Source organism: Neovison vison, chromosome 2, assembly GCF_020171115.1.
Source record: "Neovison vison isolate M4711 chromosome 2, ASM_NN_V1, whole genome shotgun sequence".
In the NCBI taxonomy this organism is placed as follows: Eukaryota; Metazoa; Chordata; class Mammalia; order Carnivora; family Mustelidae; genus Neogale; species Neogale vison.
The window spans coordinates 5189285-5209217 of record NC_058092.1 but is presented as its reverse complement, the minus strand read 5'-3'; the positions used below and the strand labels follow the sequence as shown (position 1 = coordinate 5209217).

At 50.1% G+C, this 19933-nt stretch overlaps 1 protein-coding gene across 2 annotated transcripts; it reads right to left on the bottom strand.

Moving 5' to 3' along the window:
• Positions 1 to 3783: 3783 nt before the first annotated feature.
• LOC122899402 (borealin) lies at positions 3784 to 19257 on the bottom strand. 2 transcript variants are annotated; one of them, XM_044237066.1, is made up of 11 exons: positions 19158 to 19257; positions 18878 to 18990; positions 18630 to 18758; positions 16749 to 16789; positions 13563 to 13635; positions 11307 to 11389; positions 9389 to 9453; positions 8227 to 8322; positions 7023 to 7149; positions 6171 to 6257; positions 3784 to 5150 (listed from the first exon to the last, which is right to left on the bottom strand). In XM_044237066.1, the coding sequence occupies exons 2-11, from the start codon at positions 18972 to 18974 to the stop codon at positions 5106 to 5108; spliced, it is 843 nt and encodes a 280-aa protein (XP_044093001.1). In that variant the 5' UTR covers positions 18975 to 18990; positions 19158 to 19257; the 3' UTR covers positions 3784 to 5105. The 2 variants fall into 2 exon arrangements, with proteins under 2 accessions (XP_044093001.1, XP_044093000.1); XM_044237065.1 differs by having other exon boundaries at positions 18878 to 19257.
• Positions 19258 to 19933: the final 676 nt, after the last annotated feature.

Here is a 19933-nt window from a genome sequence, read left to right as displayed (position 1 = left end):
ACACGGTCCCGGCTCCTTGATAAGGCTGACTGCAGAATGTTGCTTACCACGTTTCTTCGAATCTAAGATGCCGTTGAGTGTGAGATGCGCCACGAAGAAAACATCACAGCCAATTCAACGGTGTCACGCCATCTGGTCGGAAGATGCATCCCAATTTCCGAGACGTTAACGTGTATGAAATGTACATCTTCGCTAAGTGAGTTGTGCTGTACTGGGATCCAAGTGCCTTTCCCTGCATTAGTCCCATCCGGTCCCAGGCGGATCCAGGACGCGGCCAACTTGCCCTGCCCCAGCAGCTCTGCGGGGACCCAGCGTCCTGTAGGGTGGGGAGCAGACCAGCCGGCACCCTGCTCTGAGCAGGCGCACCTGTGGGACAAGCCAGGGGGCGCCAATTCAAGCAGGTTATCCTGTTCAGTGAGTCACTTCTTCGCCAGCGTGCTGGAGGGAGTCAGTTGGGGCCGTTCAAGGTGTGGCTCTGTGGAGGGTGGCCTCAGTGGAGGCAGAGGCGGAGGAAGGGGGCCCCCCACCAACATTTCACACTGCCCGCACACAGTAAGTGCTCACTAAAAGTATGATTAGCAAGCTGTAAGGCAGCGGGTAGATGAGCAGTATGTGTTGAGGGGTTGGATGAACATTCCCGGCAGCAGGGCTGCTGACGCTGGGACCCGCTGTCTGGCCATTCAGGGAACCTAGCTCCTAATCTGTAGCACACACTAGGAAGTTAGGACCTCACGGCCTCATGGGGGAGTCAGTTAAGTAAACAGCAAGAAAGGTACAGCCATAGGGGTAAATCCTAGGTGTTGTGGGAGTTCAGTGGCCTTCCGCCAGACCGAGTCCCTGGAGAGATGCAGGAGGGCGCAGGGTGGGGCAGGGGGAACCATGAGATGTCTTCACTGCCCTTGCCAAGCATGACTGGGTTCTGGACTCAGCTCTTCCCCTTGCCCCCTTCACGCCGCTCAGGACTCTGGTCAAACTGCTCACTGTAAGGAGTGCTCCCTTTCAATTCCTTGGTGCCCTTCGCCATCTTGACTCAGGCTTCTGCCAGTATCTTGAAGGAACCCGGCCGGTCTCCTCAGGGTTCCTCCCTGATACCTACCAGCATCTTGCGGGCAGAGTATAGTTATCTCAAGCCTCGCTCCAAGCAATGTGCACTAAGACTGCTTGTGGACGTTGAGGAGAAAAACTAGAAAACCAAAATGAGATGTTTTCCCACAGCAAGTACCTCCCACCCCCTCCCGGACAGGCTGCACTTTGCCCCTTCCCCTCCCTTGACAGTCTGCTGGGGCGTGGGGAAGAGACCTGAGACACCGGACCTTCGAGGCCCATTTTAAAGGATGTAGCTGTGGACAGTGTCCTCTACCTCCACCCTGATGGCCCTTAGCCCTTGGTGGCGTGGGGTCCTGAGAGTTAACAGCTGGGGAGCTGGGCTTTCCCCAGGATCTTGGTGCGAAGGGCGTCTTCTGGCCTCCACCATCTGCATCATCTGTGGATCGGAAGATGCCTACTATAGAGACCGAGAGATCAACTAAGGGAAAGTCGATGGCAGAGTGTAGAAGGCAGATGCAGATTACAGCAGAGGGAGGGAGGGAGGGGATAACCGGCGAGGTGATGCAGGTGGGGGAGTGGGGGCTGGGGGGAAATGTCTCATCCTGTGATGGGGGAGGCACCCGAACCAAAGCAAATTGGATTCCAGACTCCCCTGGAGCACAGAGCCCAATGTGACCCCAATTCTGATCACGCTCTCTTCTAGTGTCTCCAGTGCCTCCCATTTCTGAAGCCTCAGGGATGATCTGCTAGTAAAACCTTCAGCAGGTGTGTCATGTTGCATTTTAGGTGCGGGTCAACAGCTGTCAGTGTGTGAAATTAGAAAGGAAAACACTTCCCAGAGCTTGTGCACGCGTGGGCACGGAGAGTTTTCCATCACACGCAAACTCATTGGTGGGAATGGGGATCGCAGGTCCTTTGAGCTACAAAGGGTGTCTGACGCTGTGAATGAGCAACACTTAGGTGAGGTCCTACCATTCACACCGCAAGAACTAGCTCTTCGTAAGAATAATTTAATCTAACTCTTTGTAAGGCCGTACATTTGGAATTCTTTCCACCAGAAGCCCCAGGTAGGGCTTCTGGAAATATCAGGAAGGATGCAGGGCAAAGAATGAACCCGGTATTTATCAGAACTCCAGGGCTCTTCGTGGCTGCCTCAGGTGCCCTAGTGAAGGGGAGGACTCGGTGCCCCATGCTCCCTTCAACCCAGAGCAACTCTGCTTTTCTTCCGAATACTTCATCTACACAGTAGCGGGTACAAAGTAAATTGTCTTCCCGGGTGAGGCATGTAAAAAAAGGGAAGCGATCTAGCAGGGGCTATTTTGAACGGGGAGAGGATTCTTCAAGGAAAGCTGCTCTCGGCTCCAGCTGGCTGTGTTACCAGATCTTATTTTTTTGGAGGCTAGCAATCATTTTTGTGAAATCTCATAATTTTAAAATTGTAACTAATTTGAAAAAACAAAATCCAGTGAATGTATATCTGTTTGGTTTGTGCACTGGCAGTAGAATTTAAATTTTCTTTGCCACATTACCCTCCATGCTCACCCCTTATATGGGACGAAAGACTTTTTTTTTTTTTTTTTAAGATTTTATTTGTTTATTTAACAGACAGAGATTACAAGTAGACAGAGAGGCAGGCAGAGAGAGAGAGGAGGAAGCAGGCTCCCTGCTGAGCAGAGAGCCCAATGCGGGACTCGATCCCAGAACCCTGGGATCATAACCTGAGTCGAAGGCAGCAGCTTAACCCACTGAGCCACCCAGGCGCCCCGGGACAAAAGACTCTTGATTTTCATCGCATGACTAGCATCTCTAAGGCACCTGCTGCATACTACACATGGCCTACACCTGGGTTCATTTCGGCGGTGGTGCTAGTGGGACAAAATAGGGTGAGGATGTCTCTGGCTCAAGCAGGTTGGGTCCTAAGTGTTTCCTTGATGCCAGGCTCTTCTTTTTTTTTTTTTTTTTTAAAGATTTTATTTATTTATTTGACAGAAAGAGATCACAGTAGGCAGAGAGGCAGGCAGAGAGAGGGAAGGGAAGCAGGCCCCTGCTGAGCAGAGAGCCCGATGTGGGACTCGATCCCAGGACCCTGAGATCATGACCTGAGCCGAAGGCAGCGGCTTAACCCACTGAGCCACCCAGGCGCCCGCTGCCAGGCTCTTCTTGACACCGCCCAGAGGATGAAGGAAAGGGGAGAAGCCTCAGGTTTGGTGACGAAGTCCCTTGAAATGAGTAACCTTTATTTCAGAGCTGCCACTGACCACGGGACCCCTCCCCATCCATCAGTGTTAGTGCCAGATGAAAGGGCTAGATAATGACCCATTCTGCTCTTCTGCCATCAGGTCCATGTGGATCATTTTCAGTGCAGAAAGAATTTTAGGCAGGCAGATCTGCCAGATCTGGGAAGTGAGAAGCATGAAAACTGTATTATCTGTGCTCCTGCTTTGTTCCTGACCAATAAGCCTTGACTCAGTGTGTGAACCACGCATAGCCTAGATTTTGTCCTCCCATGTGTCAATTTCTTGTGAACAAAGGTGTCGAGGGAAACCTACTTGGGATAGGTTACCTATGGCCTGCAGGCTGGGGTGAGGGGCCCCTTCTTCAGGTGTCACAGAGATTCTGCTACGGGAGAGGTTTCTGTATCTTCTGAGGGAAGCAGCTGCTCAGAGGCCCCACTCCGACAGCTTCAGCTCCCTCTAATTCCAGGTAGTGCAGCTTGCAGAGGACAGAGAGGCTGAATATTGATTAAAAACAAACCAACCCACAATTTATTGAAAACGGGTACCTTTCAGTAGCCCTAATTACAACAGCTTAAAAGATGCCATTAATCAGGAACACAATATGCACAAAAGTCTCAGGAAAGGGAGAATAAAACAACTTGAAAGGAATACAACTGCGACAGGACTGGATTGCTAGGAGGGTCACAGAGCAAAGTGACACGGAGTGGAACACATAGCCACACAGGAGAACACGGGGCCCTCGAGCGTGGGGCAGGAACTCCTTGAGTTTCCATACTTTTGGACCACATCTCATGATTCGTCGGGGCGGCGGTGCAGGCTGGAGCACAGGGACCATGGGGCGGACTCTGAGTTAACTAGCCAATGCCTGGAGCACAGGCCAAACATGTGGAATGAGGCCACCAGGCAATTCACACCTGCCCCCCTGTGAACCCCGTAAGAGGAAGTGCTCTCTGTGAAGTCTGTGGACCTGGCAGGGACCACTGGACCACGGAAAGCTTAGATAGTTTCTCTGCAGCTGGTCACGTAAAACCCTAGACTAAACTAAGCCCTAGAATTCTCTTATCCAAATTCCTACCATCTAGAGAGGTAGAGGTGCCAGACGTGGAAGCTGCCTCCAAACCAGTTTTTGGTCTTCAGTAAAGAGATAAATACAAACCCCGGTTCCACAGTCAGCTTGGAAAAACTACTGCGCACAGCGGGTGTAAGATCCTGAAGCCCCACTGAGTATCCACCACCGCAGAAAGCAAGGCTGGGGCTGGGCTGAGATGGGCTCTGCTGTGGCTACTGCTGGGACACGTCCCATTCTGCCGTCCTGTCCCCATTTGCACGGTTCCTCCCATGGCCCAGAGCTCTCACGGTTTTGAGCCTAAAACTCCCAGCCTCAAGCAACACAGAGCAGAAATGCCAGATGCAGAGGGTACTCTGAGGAGGGCAGGTGGTCTTCCTGGGAACCTGAGGTTCTCTCCCGTCACCTCCACTGAAGTAACGGCAGGATGGAGAGGAGGCTGGGTTACGGGAGGCAGACGGCAGCAGCTCTGAGAGCAGGAAGGAGAATTCTGCCAGGAGAGTGACAGGAAGTTTCGACTGCATGGATGCAGCAGGCAGTCGGGTTGGGAGGCGTGAACAGCGAAGCTTAATCTAACCGATGGGGGAGCAGTGTGTCTCCTCGCTTCCCGAATTCTCCCAGAAGAACACCAGTCCCTGCTCTGGAGCTTCACACTCAAACAAACAGTAAGCCGGAAGGGAAGAAGTCTCTTCAGGGTCCCGGAAGGGCCCGCAGAAAGTCCATCCCGTCAAGCTCGGTTTCGTGGGACAGCAGCCTCATTTGTGAGTCCGTATGCTGCTGCAGATCTGGGCTAGGCGGCTCTACAAAGGAAAGGGGCAGGTCACTGAGAGAAAAGGCCACTGACCATGTGTGCCTGGTAGCCACTTGATAGTCACCTCGGGAGACCCGGGATTTGGGGTGGGCAGGTCTGAGTGGATCTCAGCCCTCCGCAGCTCTAGCTGGATCACAAACTATGTAACTGTTCTGAATGCCCACTCCTCATCTGAACGCGGAGTAAAACAAGACCTCAGATGAGCCAGTCGTGCTATGGGTGCACACGAGAGGATGAGCGTCACTGGATCTGGGCGGCTAGGTATGTGTGGGCCCTTGACACTGGGCCGTGTGCCCTGGATGTACCCTTCACAGATGCCCCCAGAAGGGGGGTCCCATCCACCGCCCGAGACGGTGCTGACTGGACCACGGAGACCCATCTGACCAAAGCTGAATCAATTTACTTTCCCTTCTGAGAACTGAAGGGGCGACAAGAAGGGGACAGTCAGTGCTGGGCATCAGAGCAGCGAAGTCAGAGTTGGGAGTGCGGCTGCCAGAAGTCACAAGCAAGCCAGTATTGAAGGAGAAGGAGCAGGGACCCAGGGCCCCCTGGAGGAGGTTCTCTGCCAAGAGGGAGGGATGGAGGAGCGTCGCAGAAGCGCATGTGTGGGCTTCAGACAGAGGCTACGGGAGCACCAGAATGAAGCTCCACACACTGTCACTGCCGGTCCCATGGCTCCAGAGGCCTGACTGTTCCGCGGTCTCGGATTCTGTGGGACTCCTCGGAACAAGCCCCTCCCTCTCTCCCTCCAAGAAGCTTCCTTCCCTGGCAGTCAACCACGTCCTTGCATACGGCACAAACTGCCCCAACTGAGGCAGAAGTCTGAGTCTGCCGTGGAACTGCAGCCCGGGAGAGACTGAAAGGCAGCATCAGTCCAGGGACGGAAGTGCTGCGGGGTAAGGAGAACAGCTACAGTCCCTTGGGGGAAGAAGACAGCACAATGCTAAGTGTGAAGCCCAGGCAGAAAGACAATCCTAAGTACAGCTGAACTGAGCAAGCGGAGACTCACAGAGAGTTTCTTGATGTTTCCCAAGGCCTCGGGGTCCAGCTGTGCGATGTCCATCCTCTGCAAGTCACTAGCCAGCAATCGCATGCTCTGTGTGGAGAGCGGGATGCGCTCAGTTGCCATGTCCCCCGGGGCAGGATCCTGCACTCAAGGTCCCACTGTGCCCCAGGGGTCCCCTTGATACCCTGCACTTTGGGCAGGGGGAGCGGGGAGGGGGCAGGCAAGGCAGGCTTGCCCTGAGGAGATAACAACAGCAGTGTTTCTCACTGGCCCGAGGCTGGCTCACCCAGGCGGGGACTAAGGACAGGGACATGAGCTTAGAAGTGCCCTGCAGACACAACTGAGACACACCTTCCCTCCCTCCTGGGAGCTGACGTCTGCAACTTGTTCCACTCAGCTCAGGGCAACTGGGCTCAGCCCGAGTCAGAACCCCTCTGGCTTTTCCAGAGTGGGAGACACAGTTCATGCTCCCCTTTCTAGAATGCACACCCTGATGCTGCCTTCCTCTGCACTCCCTTTAGGGTGTCCCTTACTGTCCATGTCACGTGCCACTAGACTTGACTGTGAACCTATCTCGGCTACTGAACACATTCTCAAGAGCAGGAAGCACGTTGTCTACACATGGGGGGAGCCACAACGCAGGTGGGCAAATGTCAGCTGATGAACAAAAGGAACACGGAGCCCGGCAAGGAGCCCAGCCTGGGTGAGAAACCTGGTTCTGAGTCCTGTGGAAGTGTGCGCATCAGGACCCATGCAACCCAAAGGACTGTGGGGATGAGGAGTGGGTGATGGGCCAAGGAAAGAAATGCCCAGGGAGCTGCTCGTGGTGGCCCAGCCGCCCTGTGAGACGCTCACCTCTCCACCGCCCACCGGCACCGTGAGGAAAACCTCTCTGCTGTCAGCAAGGGGGCTGCCATTCACAGAGACGTTGTAGATCCGCTCTCTGGCTGCTGGGGTCCGTAGGCCCGGGGTCTTGAAGACCCTGTGAAGTGGGAAGATCTCTGTCAAGATGGCTTGGCAGAGTGAGTGACACAAGGCGCCATGAGCTCTTCCAACCCCCATCTGGCCTCAAGCTGTAGTTTTCAAATCCTGCATTTCTAAGAAGGCGAGTTCTAAATTTAGGGCAAAAAGTCTTTTTAAACAGTAATGACTACACACAGCTGGAGAAGGGAGCTTGTAATGATCAAACACGCATCTAGCCAAAGTCAGTTCTTATCCATGGAAATCTTAGGTCCCAAGCTCTGCATGGACACCAGTCATCCATCCATCCAGAGCCAGAAATAAACTATGGTTAATGCACTTCCAAGAGTGGCTAAGTGCTTCCAGCAAGAGGAATTTTCCAGGGTCAAAAAAAGAGGATTCAGGGATTACATCATTATATTAATTCCCAAATGAACTTTCTCAAGACAGTTAAAATCCTGCTACCTGTTTTTCTCTAAATGTCTTTTGCTTTACGTGCATATGAAAAAACAGTTCAAGACTGGGAATTAAAAGAAGTCTTTCTCCCTCCCTCTCCTCACCCCAGAGATTCTGACTTTCAAATCCTTAATGCCTTCCAGAAACATCCTCTGTATAAACACAAATGGGATCACTTAGGACACGTTGTCATACAGCACGCTGGGAGGTGCCCGTGGCCGTGGCGCTGCTCCGTCAGCACATAGAGTCGCCTCTTTCTGGCCCCAGAGCATCTCCTGTCCAGTTGACCAGCCGGTGGAAGAGATTGGCTTCCAGCCTGGGTCACGTCAGTTTCCCCAGCGTGACGTGGTGCCCATCCACACTCTCACCAAGGGTACAGGAGAGTACCTACCCATTTCAAAAAAGGCTGAGCAAGAGTCCCTAGAGGCCTCCTAGTCCTCAGACTCTGCATCTCATCAAATAAAGACTTATTCTGTTGCTGAAAACAGGTGAACCTGCACTTAAGGGAGAGGCAGATGCTCAGTTACCCTCTTCCAAGAGGCCTTGTGGGGCCAAGGAGCCGTGTTTTCCCACTAGCTCTTCTTATGGACTGAGGCGAACTGGTGGGCTCCCATCAGACGCAGGGGCTGCCCCCATTACTCACCTCGAGTCAAACCTGGGGGTTAGGCCTGGGGTTGGCTTCACCATAGACAACTCCAGCCGGCCCACAGCTGGGGTGACAGTGTTATAATGGCTTGACCTGTGGGTAAAAAGTGGCCATTAGGGGTGCCCGGGTGGCTTAGGAGGTTAAAGCCTCTTCCTGCAGCTCAGGTCATGGTCTCAGGGTCCTAGGATCGAGCCCCACATGGGGCTCTCTACTCAGCAGGGAGCCTGCTTCCCCCTCTCTCTCTGCCTGTCTCTCTGCCTACTTGTGATCTCTGTCAAATAAATAAATAAAATGTAAAAAAAAAAAAAATTGGACTTTACATCCACAGGTCACACGTGGAGGGCGCTGACCATGTGGCTATGTCCCGAGTGCCTCGCGTACACAGCTCGTGCAGCCCTCCCAACAACCCGAGACACACAGCTGGGATCCTCATTTTCAGCCACAGAACTCGAGTGTACCAATTCCAGCAACTTGGCCAAGGTCACAGAGCCAGTGAAGGGGGAGCCAGAGCTCTGAAGCTGGGCAGAAAGCCTCCAGAGTCCGGCCTCTGCGTCAGGATGATAGGAGGAAGGAGACCCCTTCGCCACACCCCGAGGGCCCCTCAGCCGGAGCTCCTGCCCTCTTGCTAGGCAGTCACTACTGCTCAGGGAGTGTCCTTCACAGACACACGTCCCAGCCACTATTTTCTAAGCTTCTTGAGATGTGGCCCCCCGTTCCCCATCCCAAATGGTTTAGCAGGGCCCAGCATAATCAGTTCAAGTCCACGGTGATTCTTTACTGATTAGGAAACAGGTGGACCATCTCAAGGAACAACTGTAGGTAGGTGAGTCACTTTGTGACTGGCCCCAGGGTTAGGGGGTGGTGATCTGCTCGTGGGCTGTCAGGCAAATGCACAAAATATACAGTCCTTATGATAGGTTTCTGGTCCTCATTCTCCCTGGTGCAATTAAAACAAACAAAAAAGGTAGAAGAGGATAGAGAACATGGGCAGAACTGGAGAACATGTTGGGTCAGATCATTTCTAGAGGCCCCTCCGGCTTGGAGATTCAAGTTCTATTCAAGCACAGGCCACAAAAACCCTTGCACCCCGTCTCTGCCATGATGGATGGGGCTCTCCAATAAAACCAAAACACACACGGACATTAGGAAAAGTCGTCACCTTTTGCTTTTGCCTCTTCCTTGTATGGACTGGGTTCTCTTCTTGGATGGAGGACACCTTTTGACCTGGATTCACAATCAAATGACACTGTGGTTATAAGAAGCCCCAAAAAAGGGAAAACGAGGACAGGTAAGAAAAGGAGGGGAGGGGGGTCAAGTCTGGAAATGTGAATTGATGAATATGAGCTCTATCTCTCGGAAGTGAGTGCCGTAAGTAATCTGGAACATGGCGGGTGAACTAAGGATGTCCACTGCTTTGGTCTTCAAAGTGGACAGTTTTGGCCAAGATTAAAGGTATATCTCTTAAACTGACTGTAGCCTGGCCAGCCCCCATCATTCCCCCATGTAATGCTGCTGTGAAGGTCACTTGGGCCATCCTGGGGTGCCCAATCTTCCCCGCTGCTCTGGCTGTCCCTGCACAGGCTGCTGTGTAAGCTTCCCTCCTGTCCTCAGCCTCCCCCTCCATGCCTTCCCCATACGACCTCATCGATGCCCACACTAGGAGTCAGTGTGCCTCTCAACCTCCTACTTCTCCCTGAACTTCAGGCTGAAATTTCAGAAAAGGATGAACCCCTCAACGTGTCAGGTAATTGGCACCCCGGCTGCTTGCCTTCACCGGAACCCAGTACCCTCCTGTGGGCCGCCTTCCATGGATGAGGGACACCTAGGCTAGAAACCTATCGGGTATCCCTGCTTCCTCCCTTCCTCTACCGGTCCTGCTCACATTTGTCAAAACTATCCCTTCTGGGGCGCCTGAGTGGCTCCGTGGGTTAAAACCTCTGCCTTCGGCTCAGGTCATGATCCCAGGGTCCTGGGATAGAGCTCCGCATCAGGCTCTCTGCTCAGCAAGGAACCTGCTTCCCTTCCTCTCTCTCTGCCTACTTGTGATCTCTGTCAAACAAATAAATAAAAATCGGGATGCCTGGGTGGCTCAGTTGGTTAAGCAGCTGCCTTTGGCTCAGGTCATGATCCCGGTGTCCTGGGATCGAGTCCCACATAGGGCTCCTTGCTCGGCAGGGAGCCTGCTTCTCCCTCTGCCTCTGCCTGCCATTCTGTCTGCCTGTGCTTAGTCTCTCTCTGACAAACAAACAAATAAATAAATAAATAAAATGAAATTTTAAAAATAAATAAAAATCTTAAAAAAAAAAAATCCTTTCTCTGTGTATAGCATGAGGGCCTCAGTTTAAGAATTACAACAGCCTCCCAACTAGTATCCTTATCTCCGGTTTTTCCCCTCATCCTTTTGTCACTCAGTGTGACCAACCTGATGAAATGCAAACTTCTAAGCTCAGCACACAAGGTCATTCATCTTCGGGCCCTCCTGTAGGCAGATCACCCACAACGTATAGCCCTGTCATCCCCAATGGCTTCCTGTTCTTTAAATGGAACTTGAGGGAATGTTCCTATCTATCTCCTCCTGGGCTTCCCCGCCCTTTCTTCTTCAGCTAGTGAAATCCCCCTCACTTTTAAAAGCCTGGGTGTAGGGGCGCCTGGGTGGCTCAGTGGGTTAAGCCGCTGCCTTCGGCTCAGGTCATGATCTCAGGGTCCTGGGATCGAGTCCCGCATTGGGCTCTGTGCTCAGCGGGGAGCCTGCTTCCCTCTCTCTCTCTCTCTGCCTGCCTCTCCATCTACTTGTGATTTCTCTCTGCCAAATAAATACATAAAATCTTTAAAAAAAAAAAAAAAAAAAAGCCTGGGTGTACTCTAAGCGGGGAGGTAAAATTTGATAACTTCCTCTTTTGCCTTCTCTGTGCTGTGTACCCACTTCTCTGAGGGCTTTCGTATGAGCCATTAAAGTGGTTCTTCTCTGCGAAACAGTGAACGCTGGTGGGTCAGGGTGGGGCACCGGGGACGTTAGGTATTTTTGTGTTTCCCTGTCCCCCGTCAGCAACCAGCCCCAAACACAAGTGGCAATTTACTCTTGAAGTTTGAAGATTCTTTTTCTTATTTTCTTCTTCTTCTTCTTCCACTATCATTTCATCCAATTTCATTATCTTTCGTGCTGTAAGAAACAGTTTTAACAGAGTCATCTTTCTCATAGGAGTAAATTTTCATGCATTCATGTTTCTTGGAGGAAATAAAACGTATGAAATCTTTGGCTGTAATCAAGAAATAGACTTTGAATATAAACAAGATGACTTTTTTTTTTTTTTTTTAAGAGAGTTTAGACAGAGAAAACTAACCAGACTGATTAACGAAGCCCACATGATGCCCAGCATCCCGCTGAGAGTGCAGACGCTGGACTCGGCTAGACTTGAGCGTGAGGCCTGGTCCTAGCACCACCCAGGTCATGGGGCTTTCACTGCGCTGCCTCAGTGTCCTCATCTATAAAAGGGAGTAGTCACTTCACAGGGACAGTGAGATCTGGAACGCACTCCGCAAGAACAGCATCTTTGTTATTTTTTTCCTATTTCCCCAAACCCTAGAATTGTGCCTGTGAGTGTTTAAGTGTCTGTGGAATGCATGAACATAGAGCTCTTTTTTTTTAAAAAAAAAAAGATTTTATTTATTTATTTGAGAGAGAGAGAGCATGAGAGGAGAGAGGTCAGAAGGAGCAGCAGACTCCCTACAGAGCAGGGAGCCTAATGCGGGACTCGATCCTGGGACTCCAGGATCATGACCTGAGCCAGAGGCAGTAGCTTAACCAACTGAGCCACCCAGGCACCCACAGAGAGCCCTTTGACAATACGGGATACGTGTCATAAGAATTATTTATGGGGCACCTGGGTGGGTTAAGCCTCTGCCTCTGGCTCAGGTCATGATCTCAGGGTCCTGGGATCAAGCCCCTCATTGGGCTCTCTGCTTGGCAGGGAGCCTGCTTCCCGCCCCCCTCTGCCTGCTGCTCTGCCTACTTGTGATCTCTCTCTCTCTCTCTGTCAAATAAATAAACAAAATCTTACAAAAATTATTTATTACAATATTATTATTTACATAGATTAGAAAACTTTCTAAGCACCATAGCTGTTTAGTGATGAAAGTTAGTGTCTCACTGCTAGCTCTATACAAACCCGAGCCAAACAATCTTGAACAGGGATTCCAGAGATAATTCAGGCATCTGATCATGGGGGGTACGGTCTCAGACGGGACAGCTTTTTAGCTTTTTACTTTATGACACATTAAATAATATATTTATCTTTTTTTTTTTTTTTTTCCTTTTTGGAACTAGCGTATAATGTAGACAAAGCCCAATGGTCAAGAGGGCACAAAGCCAAGTTTTACTGTTGGTTGACTTGGATCCTGTGTGTCTGTTCCCACAGGTGAGATCAGAAGACCCCCTCCCCCACCACTTGAGCAAGACTGTGGAATCCAGAAGAGAAATCAGTTTTCCCCAAATGTGGAGACAACCCAAACTGAACTAACACACTATAAATATGCCGCCAAGGATCTCCAGGAACACTCGAGCCCAGTTCTGTCGTAATCTCACCAAGGCAGCACTGGAGTGTGACACCGGCAAAGTGAAAGCTCCCGCTCTCTTCATGCTACGAGGTCATTTGACGGAAAGCAAAATGGACTAAGAACTGGGCCTTGTTTCTGGCCCTCCCCCGGGTCAAGATCCAGGCCCTGGGTCAGGCCTCGCCTCACAAGAAGTGGATGCACTGAGCTATGAAAGCTTAATGACAGTGACACAAAGTCTGTAGTAGGGCTCATCCTGTTCCTGCTCCATGATGCTCACGGGTCACGACCGGGTTTCCCAAACATGTTCCCTCTGGGACAGCATTTCTCAGAGTGTGGGGTGTGAGGGAGGGATGATTTTCCGCAGCAGGTCACTGAGTCCAGGAATGTGGATGGCGCCCGGAGGATACTGGTCCTTTCACAATTCTCTCTCAACCCTTCTGATCACATGGGCGTGCCTTGGCGGGCCTCACCATGTCCCGTAACGCCTCTCAGTCCTGCCACCCTCTAACTGGCGGAGCCAGGGGCAGTCATGCTTCCCACACAGCTTTCCCTCTCCTTCCACTCCCACTCTTGCCCCAACAATGGCCGGCAGTTTGCTCACTATCTGTCCTGCATATGATGAACTCAATGCAGCGGCCAAAACCACATTATCGGATTTGCAAGACCGAGGACCAGGCATTAGAAGGAAGAGTGCCTACCACTGAGGCCTCCCTGAGCTGCCGGCCTGCCATCTGGCCTCCACTCTCCCAGTTCAAGAAGGGGTTTTGAAAAGTACTCACTTTTGGCAGATTTCAAGGGTGTCTGAATAGCTTCTGCTGTTAGTCGGTTTATTTCTGTGATATCCAGGTCTGCCTGTTGCCAACACAGCCAGAAAACACCAGGCATATTCCATCAAATATCGGGAATATTTGAAGACTCAAAACAATTAATTTCAAAAACACATTTATTACTTATAAGACTATTACGTATTAGTTATAACATGATTTTAGTGAGCTCCTATAAATGCACTATACAACCCAAGAGCTAAAACATTGCTGATTACTTGCTTCTAGCTCTGTAGTCTTTCCTGTTCTATTTCCTCGTCTTCTCCCAAAGGTGACCACTATCATTGCATCTGCTTAAAAGAAAGCATGTTTGTGTGGGGTTTGTTTTTTTTTTTTATAAAGGTATATGTGCTTAAAAAACATTTTATTTGGTTTTGCTTCTGCCGCTTCTGGCGTAGTTTGTTTTCACTGTCATGTAGCATCCCACTGTGTGACTCTTTCACAATTAATTTCTCCAATCTCCTGTCAACAGTCTTTTGCTACTCTAAACAACTTCTTCATGTGTCTGATGCACATGTCCAAGTTTCCTCTTGGCTGTACACTCAGGGAAAGTGGTTGCATTTGATTATGTCCCGTTGGCAAACAATACAGGTTGCTAATGACTCACGTTCTCTGCACTTGGTGCTGTACTAGACTTTTCACTTTTTTAAAGTCTAGAGAGTCAATAAGGTTTTCTGTTGCACCTACAGGCCCTTCAAAAAGGCTTCTAGTTATCACCGTTCTAATTAAATGTGCTCCCATTGGTGACCACCTACGTGAATGAGAATAGCTACGAGCAGGCATGATTCTCTGCCTTTTCCTGCAGGACACATGTAAGTATCAGAGGAGGTGTTACAGACTAGGGATGACAGGTTTCATCTCCAGACTGGTAGGGAGTCCAGGGAGTGCTCGGAGGAGCATTCTGAGGCTGTCCAATCTTAGCAAGAGACAGCGCTGTAGGAGCTTAGTAAGGTCTGGAGTGGTCGATGGAGTGGATAATGGCCAACTAGGTGCCATCTCTAGAAACAACTTGCATGTTATGAAGGTGTCAGTGGTGGCAGACCACTGATTATCTTTGTGTAGAAGAGTTAACAGGCCTAAGACTGATATCCATAGAGAGGCCCATTTGCATGCATGGGCTTGCAGCTTGCAGGAGAACTTGGATTTAAAGATTCCCACCATTTCCTGGTTAGAATGGCTGTCTGGGCCTAAGCTTTGTACAAACAACATGGCTTATGCTGCATACCTGTTTTACTCCTGGAAGTCTGGAATTTCGGTACATGCTAGGCAGACGATGCCAATGTGACAAGCCCCCAGGGCTTGTGAAAATCCTGGGTATTGAGTCTCGAATAGGCTTTTCTGGTAGACACTGTTTCATGTGTGTTGAATTAAGGTGTCACATGTGACTCCACTGGGAGAGGACTCTTGGGAGCTTACACCTGGTTTCCTCTGAACTTTGGCCCAGGCACCTTTTCCCTTTGTTGATTTTGCTTTATATCCTTTCACGTAATAAATCACAGCCATAAGGAGGACTCTATGCTCAGATCTGTAAGTCTTCCTGAGAGTGGTCTTGGGAGACCCCCACATACCTAATCATTATGAACTTTTGTGCCAAAGTATCATTCCTTTCCTGAGTTCTAATGCATATTAGCTAAGGCTACAATTCTCTTGACTTGGTGTGATGACACCGGCTATTTCATATTACACTAGAAGCTCTCTGATTTGTAGTTCTGTATGTCTAATTAATTAAGATGAGGGTGATGCATTAGCTAACAAGTATAATTCATCTCAGAGGTAAGGCATTTGAAACACCAGATCTGGGTGTGTGGAGGCGGGAACATGTTACAAAGAAAGAGAAAGCCAGAACTAAGAATGTTTTCCTAGCTCTTGATTTTACTTTTCAGTGATTCCCACTCCTCTCCTATAATATTCATCTCCAAACCCTTTCCTGACTGAACAACTGACTCTGAAACACCTTTAACTTCTGAGGCAGGTGGAGATCTGCCCTTCAATGCTACCATGTACCCTGTGTAGTCAGGTCCCTTCAAACCCTGAGATTCCAAGAGATCCTAATAACGCAGAAAAGGAGGTAGATTTTGGGGTTCACTCTGTAAACCTGATGAAGGTTATAATTAACATTCTCTCCAGAAAGATAGCAAATGCATGTATGTATGTGCATTGTTTTTGTCTGATTTTAGAGTGCCTAGGGTCTCTGTGAAGACCATTATGGACTAGTTCCCAACACTGTAAAACAAAACTTTCTGTAAGGGTAGAAATGCTCTGTTTCTGGGCTACCAATATGTAGTCACTAGTCACTTGTGGCTGGTCAATATTTGAAACGTGATTAGTGTCTCTGAGGGACTGAAGTTTTAATTTAATTAATTTTAATGGACTAATGATTTATTTAATTAATTGATTGATTGATTTAATTAATTCTAATTGATTGATTAATGGTGGCTATTGTATTGGACAGTCCAGATCTAAAATGTGAACTCTTTATTTTGCTTCCCCATCTAACTGTCTTCAATCCTAACGCTGATGCTGGGATGAAAGAGGTGAGACAGGGTGAGGAATCCTGAGAGTCCCAAATAAGAGCGAAGCTTCTAGAGGATGACGTGATAAAACAACAGTCTCAGGGGACCTGGGTGGTGCGGTGGGTTGAGTGTCCAACTCTTAATTTTGTCTCAGGCTGTGATCTTGGGGTGGTGAGTTCGAACCCCATGTCTGGCTCTGCGCTCAATGCGGTGTCTGCTTGAGTTTTTCTAACCCTCTCCCCCTCCACCCTTCTCTCTCTCTCTCAAATAAATAAATCTTTATAATAAAATAAAAATAAAACAACAGTCTCTGACACCTAGCAGACCAGGCTGTCAGATAATGACCCAGGGGCTTAGAGGGACTGGGCTTGAGGCTTTTGCTTTGCCTGAGAGGTCAGGGCGGAGAGCTACAAGGAACCTGCCCAAAATAGAATGCCTCCCTCTGCAGAACTTGATAGTATTTGGGCTTCACAGACTCAGCCTTTGACAACCATAGTTTTGCAGTTGGCACAAACAGGTCATGTCCCCTAGGAGCCCTCTTCCATGGTAAACACCCACTGGTTGGATTTTGCGATGGGATTAAACTTAAAAAACTAACCATAGTTCCAAAATAGGACAGATCACTTACTGTTGCGGCCTCTTCCAGCGCCTGTTTGCTTCCTCCAAGGGCTTTTAAAAGAACATTTTATTTAGTTACTATCAGATCTTAATGATAAACCATCTTCCCATTAGCTGTCTAAAACTGGACTAGATTAAGCCCTGGCTTCAACACTCAAGGCCCTTTGTAACCTCTTTTTTCTCCACACCTGACTGGCTGCCTTATAGCATATTCTAGGTCCCACCACACACATCTTATTTCCCAGATGTGCCACCGTCTCTCGTGCCTCTACCCCTCCTCGCTTATTATTATTCTCTTTACCGGAAATGCACCTCTGCACCCGGAAAATTTCTAATTTGTCTTTTGAAACTCAGTTCAAACCCCAAAGTCTTTATTTTTCTATGACAACAGGTTGCGGCAAAGTGCTGAGCTAGTTGCTCAATTCTCATCATACCGAACAACTACTCAGAGCTGTTTAAGCATCCCCCCATCTGCTGCCTTGAACTAAACTCCTTGAAGACTGTTTTGGGCAAAAATATGGCATAGGTGGTTATGCAGCCAGTGTGTGTTGAACGAAGAGGTCTGTGCAAGATTTAGATGTAGAATAAAGTTAGGTTAATCCTCCTTCTAGAAACTCTCATAGTGTCCTGTAGAACTGTTAAGAATTCACGCTTTGAACCAGACAGAGTGCTTGGGTTTAAACACCCTCTGCTACTCACTAGCTTATGAGACCCTGAGCAAAGTAACTAATCTCTCTGTGCCTTAATTCTGTCACCTGTAAAAGAGGAGCAATATTAACAATGAATACCTTTGTTGTGAACATAAAGTCAGTTAACATATGTAACACACTCAGTACAATACCTGTCTAGCACATATAAACGTACAGCACTAGATAAATGTACCTACTGACCCCTACACTTTCCCTTTTATGGTACCTACGATTTTGACTATCTAATCACATGTGCATTTTTAAAACGACCCTCCTCTACTAACTTGTAAGTTCCTGGGGTAGGCAAGGTCTGTGCTATTTCCCAAAGCACTTTCAATATTAATATATTAATATTCATATTAATGAATATTAATATTCATTGTTAATATTCACTGAGACATGCTCAGTGAATATTTGTATAAGTGTGCAAATAAAAGGGCAAGTCAAAGAATCATTAAATATCTATTATTTGAACAGAACATGCATTTCTATTCAGGAAGGAGTTGATATAATAGATAATAATTAGGAAAAGTAAGGGTAACCCAGCAGAAAGGATAGCCTCTTGCATGTCCTTGGACGTTTAACAAGGGAGTGGAGAACAGGTTGCAATTTTTCTCTGGCCAGAAAAACTTGAGCCCTTGCATGTCACAATTTGATTTGCTCTTTTTTTTTTTAATTGACAGGTTCCGTAAGATGCAGAAAGCACTGCTTGGGGGTTATCCTCCCATGTCAGCTCTGGAAACAAACCAAGTTGTTCTTTTATTCGTCTTTAAATGATTGTATAATATAAAGAGAGAGTGTTTTGTGACACATGAAATTCACACAAAATTCACATTTCCATGTGTCCATAAATACATGTTCCTTGGACACATACCTGCCCATTCATTACAGCTGTTTTGGACCTAGAACAGCTTGAGGTGAGTAGCTGCAACAGAGAACCCTCTGGCACAGAAAGCCTAAAGTATTTACTAGACAGTAAATTCTCCTTTGGAGAAGACGTTCGCCTACCTGGGCGGTGTGTGTGTGTGTGTGTGTGTGTAGATGACGTTAAGTTCTATGCACAAAGGTAAAGCAGGGAAGAGAGATAAGGAGCGGGGGAAGTGGTAAGGCTGCAATTTCCTAAAGTGATCATGAGGACTTCACTCAGGCGACCACAGAGGCGCCCCAGGGCCCAGGCCTGGGGGGACGGCAGCAGCTCTTACCGAAGTAGTCTAGCCAGTTCATCTCGCGCAGCGCCTTGGGGAGCCGCAAGATCTCGATGTTGTACAGGTTATCCATCTCCTTGAGGAGGTTCTGCCTGTCCGACTGAATTTGCTTGGATCGTATTTGCACTGCGAGAGGGCAGAGCCGACAGAACACGGGTCACCGGCCGGTGAACGGGGCCTGGAACCCTGCTGCCCGCACCCCCAAGCCCCCGGCACCCAGCGATCGCCCCGGGCTCCGCCCCTACCTTCGCGGTCGAAGTCCCGAAGAAAGGAAGCGAGCTTCCGGCTCCGAACCGAGTTCGTCTTGGCCACCCGACTGCCGCCCTTCCTAGCCGGAGCCATGGCGCTTGGGTGGAGACTGCGGGGAGCAGGGGATGCAGCCACTGGGAGGTCAGCGGCCGAGGTCGGGGAGGGAGAGTAAGGAGGCCGCCGAGGAGCGGGAGAGGGCGGACGGGCACCCCACGGAGCTAGTGGGGACGCCCTGCCTTTGAAGGCCCGAGCATAAAGGTGTCGCGAGGCACGTACCTGCGGGTCACCAAACGGGTTGAGAAAGATCTCGCCGCTCCAACTGAGGGGAGGGAACAGCTTCGTGCCTAACCGGACGTGCGGCCGCCGCCACCAAATTCAAACTGCCACAGGCTGACCAATGAGAAGTCGCCGTCTTAGGAGGGTCCCACAGCATCCAATCACAAGGAAGCTCCGCGGCCAGGCCGCCGGTGAGCGCACCGTTTACATAACCCGAGGCGAGTGGGAGGGGAGAAGGCCCAGGAGCGAGTTACATAACGCCGGGGGTCGGGCGAAGGGCGGTGCTCGGCCAATCCCGGCAGGCCGGCGCGTAGGCGGGGGGCGGAGGGGCCCGGAGGGGGCTGGAGCTCAGGCCGCGCTAGTCGAGTGCTCCGCCCCCTGGGGGGGGAAACGGGACGACCAGGAGGCCGGAGCCTTCGCGACAGGGATAGGGCGCTCGAGCCGCCAATCACGAGGGGGCGGGACCCGAGCGGGGTTGGCCGGCCCCCACGTGAGGGGCGGGAGATCAGGCGGCTGGGGGTGAGACATCCCTGGGGCGCCGTCGCGCCGGGCCCGGCCACGGGAAGAAGCGCTGGACGTCCGAGCGCCTGGTCTGCACCTTCTCGGGTTCCCTTTTTGCATCTTGCTCAACCTTGGTGCTTCGCGCCCGCCAGCTCCGGGGGCTCGGAGGTGTTGACCCCGGAGCAGTCCCGGGAAGATCAAAGCCTTTTTCAGAAACGGAATTTTGACGGCGGACTTTGAGCATTTCCCTGGTTCCTGAAGTTACAGGTTGATTT

Coding starts and splice junctions, on each gene's coding strand:
- LOC122899402 (XM_044237065.1), bottom strand. CDS start 18,974: ATGGCTCCGGCTAGGAAGGGCGGCAGTCGGGTGGCCAAGACGAACTCG. Junction 8,323..9,388: donor GGAAGAGGCAAAAGCAAAAG/GTGACGACTTTT, acceptor TTTTACCCACAG/GTCAAGCCATTATAACACTG. Junction 5,151..6,170: donor GAAACATCAAGAAACTCTCT/GTGAGTCTCCGC, acceptor TTTCCTTTGTAG/AGCCGCCTAGCCCAGATCTG.